Source organism: Centrocercus urophasianus, unplaced genomic scaffold (assembly GCF_019232065.1).
Source record: "Centrocercus urophasianus isolate 14NV4802_14NV808 unplaced genomic scaffold, USGS_Curo_1.0 seq_28, whole genome shotgun sequence".
NCBI classification, from domain to species: domain Eukaryota; kingdom Metazoa; phylum Chordata; class Aves; order Galliformes; family Phasianidae; genus Centrocercus; species Centrocercus urophasianus.
The window spans coordinates 7,203,938-7,211,937 of record NW_024884844.1 but is presented as its reverse complement, the minus strand read 5'-3'; the positions used below and the strand labels follow the sequence as shown (position 1 = coordinate 7,211,937).

Below are 8,000 nucleotides of genomic sequence, written 5' to 3'. Positions count from 1 at the left end.
TTCAGGGTTAAATAGGAAAAGAACGACTCCAGTAGTATGGCACCCTTAGCTATGGACCTTTTATCTATATTCAGAGTCATTCAGAAGTAATTCCTTCTGACTTGCTGAACTGCAGACCTCAGGACAGGATACATATTATGATAGAGATGCAAGGCCTCCTCTGTTATCTCTTCCTGCTCTTTAACAGTTTATTACGATTCTGTAGCAAAATCTCAATTTTGCAATATATCCCATGAATTCTATAGTGCTGTTCATGTTGTTGACCGTGCCCCAAAACTTCAGGTTCTTGCAGCATTTTTTTATTTTCAATGCATTTACACATTACTACTTCAGAGTCTTAATGAGAGTCTCAACCAAACAGCCCACCTGAGAGTTTTATACTTTCATAATATCAACTTTTTTGCTCATCTGTGTAACTTTATCTTTTTAGCAGTATCAGCTTAGCTTATGGGAGTGATGTGAAGAATAGCACTCATCCTTAATAGCATTTCTTTCTCAAAGTGACTGGATTCTTCAGTGTTAGAAGCATCAGCAATTTTTTTAATCTGCCTCTCCTGCCCAATAGCCTGTTGAAATCCCAGGAGGGTTTCTGAATGCAGCTCCCAGGTGAGTAATGGTGCTAAGGCTGGATTTTAGGTGGTTATTTAGAATCCAAGTACTGTTGTGCCAATATTTGGTGATCTGTAACTCTCCCAAGAGGACAGTATCATCACAATTGGGAAGTCTGGGGTTTGCATTCAGTTCTCAAGGTTAAAAATAGTCCAAAAATTACTGTAATATTTCTTACTGCATCCCCTTAATTCTCTAATGATGTTATCTTCCCAGTGTCTTCATTTTTCATACAAAGTCTGCTTCTAGTTAGAGATTCTTGATGATTACATTGAAAGGATTTTCTGCCTCAAATCACACTCTGTGACTTCTGTAAGCACCCTCAAGCATCTCTGCTATCTTCTTTATTGAGAAGACATGCAATAATGACTGCCAGGTTGACAACATTGTGAAAAAATTAGGGTTATCCCAATGAAATGTCTGGTCATCAGGATCAGAGCTCTGACTGAAGTAAGAATTCAGCCATTTGCAGTCCAAATGGCAGCATTGGACTGGGTCTATGTTTTTATTTGCAGACACTTGGTTGCAAAAGCAGGGAAAGAAACCATGGGAAATTATGCTTGGATAAACCCTGTGGTATGCACAGCTTATCTAAGCTCTCCATCAGTGTTCGACTTTCAGTGATTCTCTTGCCTTTTGTCCCCCCAAATGGTCTGTTTCCTCTTGGCAAAAGATGCTGGTATGCTTTTTTCCTGAGCCAGTTCTCCAGTATGAGGCTGGCTTCATCATACTGCTGTATTTCAATCAAATTATTGTATACTCTTCATATTTAATATGGGGATTATACCTATTATTACTGTACTTAACTTTAGTAAAAGTGTACTTATTTTACTTAGTGTGATTGCCAAAGTGCAGGAGACATCCTACTACATTCTGTGAAGGAATCAGGATTTTAAAGGGAAGGATCTTCCTAAATCCCATGCATTTACATGCTTTTTTAAAATATCTTCCTCACACTCATGACTGAAGAATACTTTCCTCATTTCCTGAAGAGTTTTGTTTTTATTATATAGCTGCTTTTCTTTGCCTTGGGCTGTAGCTGTGTTTCCTTGATGGATGAATAACTTTCCGCATGAGTAATTTGCATATCAGTTTGTAAAACATTTTCAGACCCTTTTGGGGAAAAAAAAAAAAGGTATTATTCAAATCTTGGATAACATATGTGTGTGTTATTATACAAATGTTTGATAGCTTTTGTTATATAACGTGTTATTGGATGAATAGGTTTTTATCATATAGTTCTGTGACAGCTCCATTTCATCTTTTAATAACATTATAGGAAAAAGCTCAGTAGTATAATTACGTACAAAATCTTTTCTCCTCCCTTCTGATGTGTGAATAAGTCCTCCAGGATTATAAAATCTACTCCTTCAGTACCTGTTAATCAGAATAAGGGTACTGAACAGAGAACAGGCCCCAGAGATCTCCACTAGAATCACAGAATCACCAAGGTTGGAAAAGACCTCCAACATCATCCAGTCCAACCACCCACTTACCACCAATATTTCCTACTAAACCAAATCCCTCACTACAACATCTAAATTTTTTTTAAACACCTTTAGGAACGGTGGCTCTACCACCTCCCTGGGCAGCCAATTCTTTTGCCAATGTTTTAAATGTTCTTAGAATTATGGTGGCCAGACACAGCTATTATTTTTAGAACAAAACTTTCTATAATTATCACCATAAAATGCACTTATGTCTTGCTTTTAAAGGAAATACAGTTCTCTATAGAAAATTGCTTTGTGTTCATTGTTAGCGTCATAACACTTGTTGCTTTATTTGGTGACTAGAGCTTACAACATTGGTAAGAAGAAATAATTTTAAAATATAATGGAGCAAGTTAATCAGAATGGCAGCAACTCAAAACCTCTCCTCTGAGTGTAGGAAATGAATGAAATCCCTCCCAGTAGCAGTGAGGATGTGCTGTGGAATCCCAGCTGGCTTTTGGCTGTGGCTTCCAATGAGGTGTAGAGGAAGGTCCTGGAAGAGTCTGCAGCTCTTGTAACGCATGGTGACTGTGGAGTTTCAGGCTGTGATTAACAGATGGGTGTGTTTGTACACCCCTATTTCTTGTGGAAAGCGTGGTGGTTTGTGACTGTGCATTGTTAGGTGACGTGAAGGGATGAAATCATGCCTCCTGTGCTCTTCTGCTCTGAACAATTTCTTCTAACACTCTGGAGTGCTGACTATGCATTTTACTGCTTAATGAGAGGTGTTTTTGGAAATACGCTCCTTTTCCTGTAGAGTTTAGCTGAAATATTTGCATGTGAGTTTTAATAAGTCCTTTAATTGTCCTGCTGGAATACATTTGCATTTATTTGTATTAATTCAGAGTTTGCACTGATTGTTTTTCTAAAAGAAGACAAGAAGAGAAAAATGGGAGTACAGTTTGTTCACAAAAAAAAATAACCTTTCACTGATCCAGTCATTAGAATATAATGTATTTCTGAATGCAGAAAGTGACTGAAATTTTTCCCTCTTGCAGAAATTCACCAGTAGTACTGGTGGTAGGTGGATGCTTAGACTAGATGGTCTTAGAGGTCTTTTCAACCTTAATAATTCCATAATTCGGTGATTTTTAAATTCACTTTGACAACTTCAAGGATTTTTTTAGCCCAGTTGCTGAAGTTCTAAAAGGAACCAGAAATCCATATTCCAAGTATATTCTATTAAGTCTGATTGTAAAAAGCTGCAGAGAAACTCTCAGGCCATGACCTTACAGATTTCAAAAGCCCTGTGCTGCATGCACAGAGGCTGCAGGGAGCATGGCTGGAGCCTTTTCTTCTCAGGCTGAGGGATGCTGAGCAGCACTGCTGATCTACACCTGAGGTGCTTGGCTGAAGCTGAGTAAGGAGCTTTTGATCTCAGCCAGTTGACTTCATGGCAAAAAAGCCGATACTGTGTGTAGGAATAGGTCAATTGAATGTAGAAGATTTAGAAGGCTTTTATTTTTATTGCAGTGCTTATAATTAGTGAGCAAGTAGTGTTTACATCTTCACTGAGCTGTACAGATATTGAAGTGTTGAGTGCCATCTAAAATAAGCAGAAAACAAAACTAGCACTTCTCCTTTGTCCTGGTTTTGTCCTTGGAAAATCCCCTCCAAGCCTAAGGAAGGGATGAGATCTTCATTGTGCCGTGTGCTCTGCAGGTAAACCTCTTGATAGCCAGGGCTTCATTTGCAGCAGACTCTGTATCTGCCTTCAAATCAGATGCTGCATTTCCCAGCATGTCTCCCAAGTTGCGATGGATGTGTGCTCTTCCGTATCCCATACCAAGTTCCCAGGTCACCTTCTGGCGGTCCAAAATCAGCACTTTGCATGACTCTGCTGCATCGATACAATGTGTCATCACATGGTGTAATTTCTAACTGGTGAATAAGGCTCCAAAGGGTTCCATATTCACTTTGATGTGGGATGTAAAATACTCGTGCTAAATCCTTGATTTTTGCATCCCGATGTTGCATGTGACAAGTAAGATGGAGAAAGTGGCAAGCAGGCTGTCACATAACAGTACAGGTGGAAGAAGTACAGGTGGCATTAATTAACACAAGGACTCTGCAAAGAACTTAGCAAGAGCACAGTTCCAGTTCCTTCTGCAGTTGTTTTACCCAATCCTTTAGAAGGCATACAAATGCACACAAGAAACTTCCATCAGTGCTATGTGTGGCAGTGGCTTTTGCCCATATGGCATTAGGTTTAGTACCAGGGTCCAGTTTCAAAGATGTTGCTATTACTTTCTGTAAAGCAATTGTTCTTTTAAGCAATCCAGTCAAATGATTTTGAACAATTATACATGAAACCCAACCAAACAGAAGTTGGTGTGGGCACAGCTGAAAACTGGTGGGGGAATTCGTTATCCCCAAAGCACCGTTGCTACGATCTAAAGAACCAGCACACAAAAATAATGACAAAAAGGATGAGTAAATGTTATCAGAGGTATTGATTAAAAAAATTTTTGATTTTAAGAAGTTTTAGAGCCCAGTCTCTTAGCCCCTAGATACTTGTTTCAAATAATTCTGGTTCATTTATGAATGCCCAACAACCAGCACACATGGTCTGTAATGAAACTCATGCTGCACATCCCAGTCCATTATAGTGATAAAACCTCACAAAGAATGCATTGTGAATTTCCTCTGGATTAATAGAGAAGCTCCAAAACAATGGATCTCATCAAAAACAAGCTGAAAGAAGTCTCTATTTGAAATATGCCCATTCAAACCCTAAATCATTAGAGTGCTTTGGCTCTGATAGGCTCAGTAATTAGCTGACTTACAACAAACCTGTGCCATAAACAGCATGAATCAGAACATGCCTGTTTCTAAGACTTATTATTTGTATTACTGTAGCACCTAGAGGCCACAGGCAAAATCTGAGTCTCTGGCTGTTATGCATTGCTCGGAAAGAATGAGATCCTGAGCCCTACAGCACACAGCCAACACAAATGAAGGATTTTAATCAAAGGCTTCTTGAGAGAAATAACACAGAGCAGTGGGTATCGATGTGCAAAAGGTGTTTTCTTGGTTGCCCTTTTCGCTTTTTATGTGCACAGCACAATTATACAAAAAGAAATAGCAGCAGAAGGCAAGAAGGTAAAGGGACAGGGCTCATAGCAGCAAGGGTACAGAGATAAGAAAAGAAAATAATGAATGGTGAGAGAAAGAATAGGGATGTGAAATGGGGAGGTGAGAAGGGGCATGGATGGCTTCAAGAGAAGCTGAGCAGAGGGATGAGAGCCACGCAGGCTGGCACTGGGCTGAGCAATGCTTGTCTGCATTGCGGGTACCTGAAGGTGGGTCCCATGTACTAGGATGTGGGTGGCCTTCAGCATTGAGCTGACAAGGAATTGTGAAGCCAGGAAAAAGAAGTGATTGTCAATTAATTGAGACCATTCTCCTACCGTATCGCTCGGACAGACTTTTATCTAGCTGTCAGGGCTGAAGGCCCCAAAACTTTGCAGAAGCGATCCATTGTGTGGCAGTTGTAGACACTCACTTTAGTTTTATTGAGGTGAAGCCTCTCAGAGCCTCTGCCTCTCACAGCTTTTCTGGAAGACTATGCTGGAAGCCCTTCTAAATCAGGGTAAATGACATTTACTGCTTTCCTATCCACAGGCTTGTTATCCTATTGAAGAAAGAAATTAGATTTGTTTGACACGATCTGCACTTGACAAATTAATGGTGCCTATTAGTTGTTATCTTGCTTTCATTTAAGTGCTTCCAAAGTTCATCTCAGTATTTTTTTTTTTCTTCAGGAACTTTTACTGGGTCATCAAAAGAAGTGGTGTCTGTTGCTTGGTGGAGGAGTCAGCCCAGTGCTGGGTTATACGGGCGCATAGATAAGTCTGTGATTCCTCAGTCCCATGTCAGCTCCCTGCTCCTACTAGAGGCTGAAACTTACTGGCAGTCTTCGTTACTCCTGCTGCCTGTGCTTACCATCCAGCGAGAGCTGCTCTTTCTTGGGAATTCCATGCAATAATGTTAAAACAGATCAAACGCTTTCATTCTAATTTGCAGTCTCTTGAGAGCAGGGCTGGCCAAGACGGTACTGGGCTGCATTTCCATCTTACCGTGTCATCTGTTTCACAGGGCAGTCCTGCCTCTAAAACCTCAGGGCTGCCCTCGGCAGGGCCGGTCCCCGCGGGGCAGTGCCGGGGGCAGTTCGGGCATCGCCCCCGCGCCGTCTGTGCCGAATGGTCTCTCCCAGGCCGGCAGGCACCGCTGTGACACCTGCTGGCTGCTCGGCGGCGGGACGAGGCAGCCGGCCCCTGCGGGTGGAGCGAGGCGGGCGGCAGGGCAGAGGGTGCCCGGCGCGGGGCGCTCGGCGGTGCTGGGGGGTCGTCCCCGAGCAGCAGGGCAGGAACACGGCTGTGGGGCCGGCACGGGGCTGGGATTTCCGCCCGCGGGAGCGGTGTTTCCGCGCCTCCCGCCCGTCTTCCTCTTTTATATTTTTCCTCCTCCTCCTCTGCCGCCGCGCCACTTCCAGGGGAGGTTGGTGTCATGTGGCTGGCGCCGAGGGAGGGCTGCCCGGGGCCGCAGCGGCAGTGAGAGGCGGTGAGAGCAGCCCAAGCGAGCGGAGCCGAGTATCCTGCGATGACAGCCATGAAGGAGCAGCCGGCGCACCCGGGCGGCAGGGGGAACCCGCCGCCGCCGTCGCAGCCCGACCAGGTGGGAGCCGCGGTGCCGAGGGGCTGGGGAGGGGGCGGCCGCCGTCCCGGTGAAGTTGTGCGGAGATGAGCACGAAGTGCGGGGGGTGCGAGCATCCTCGGGTCGGCTTGGCCGGGGGATGCGGGAGCCCCACGGAGCCCAGTCGGTGGGCAGAGGGCGGCTCACGGGTATTCAACCGTCCGGGGTCCACAGCGAGGAGGGATGCTCAGCATCTCTGGCCGGGGCGGGGAGCGGCCCCGCTCGGCTGGGGGTGTGAGGCTTCCCGGAGGGTTCGCCCGCATCTCGGCGCGGGGAGCGATACCGTCCGACGTCCCAGCGCCTCTCGGTGCCGGGCTGCATTGGAATGCCCGCTTGTCGGGTGGGGTGGAGAATAGGGCAAAAGCTGAACTCGGCTTTGAGCACCGCAGAATCGAAGTTTCCATTCTCGGTCCGCGGGAGCCGTTGCTCCATCCCAGCCACTTCCCGAGCGGTCCCGGGGCCGCGGCCGCGCGCTGCCGCTACTGCAGAGGCGGTGCCGGCGTTGCCCCGCGGCAGTTGCAGGGATCCATAGAGCTCATACATTTCAGGAACTCTGTTTTGCTTTAGAGGGTCTCTGCTTGCAGATAGAATAAAAAGTGCTTAAACTTAACCAATCTTCATATTCGATTCAGAGACTCTGGATTGCCTGAATAGCTTTTTGTTGTTGGAGGTGGATATCTTTTCAGAGCAGCCTTCATGTTATATACTGAGAATCAGTGGTTTGACTAGTCTTTCAGGTGATAACGAGGAACAGGAGTAAGTTCTCGATTTAAATCACTGCAGATGTGAAAACTGTGTCCTAAATATAGAAACGTAATTACTGGAGCACTGTGGAGCTCTCTCCTCTCTCATAGTGGGTGCAGGGACTGCTGTGCTGCAGGGAGCATGAGGACCAGGTCCTGTGCGGTTATTTGTGTTGCATTTCTCCATACCAAGGTTGGCTTTACTGGTAAAAGTTGACATTGAATCAGTGTTGATCATCTGTTGCCATAGATGCCAGGCCTGTAGATAATGACATTGCTTACAGTATTTGGCTTTCAATGAGTGGGAATCTTTCTTTAGGCTTAAATGATCACAATAGGGATGTGGGCCAAAGTCCTTCCAGGAGCTCCATGCAGATTGAGCCTGCTGTTGGATCTCCTCAAACACTCCGTTCCTATGCAGCCACGATCCAGGCAGCCATATCTGAGCTCCCTCCATGGCCAG

The 8,000-nt window shown here is 45.0% G+C and overlaps 1 protein-coding gene across 1 annotated transcript in view; it reads left to right on the top strand.

Moving 5' to 3' along the window:
• The first annotated feature begins 6,656 nt into the window (after positions 1-6,656).
• The window catches only part of DPP10 (dipeptidyl peptidase like 10), a 187,963-nt gene continuing 186,619 nt past the window's right edge, over positions 6,657-8,000 (top strand). The window contains exon 1 of the mRNA XM_042827227.1: positions 6,657-6,776. Coding sequence (XP_042683161.1) covers positions 6,702-6,776 — 75 coding nt within the window. The 5' untranslated portion in view covers positions 6,657-6,701. The remainder of the gene's footprint in view (positions 6,777-8,000) is intronic.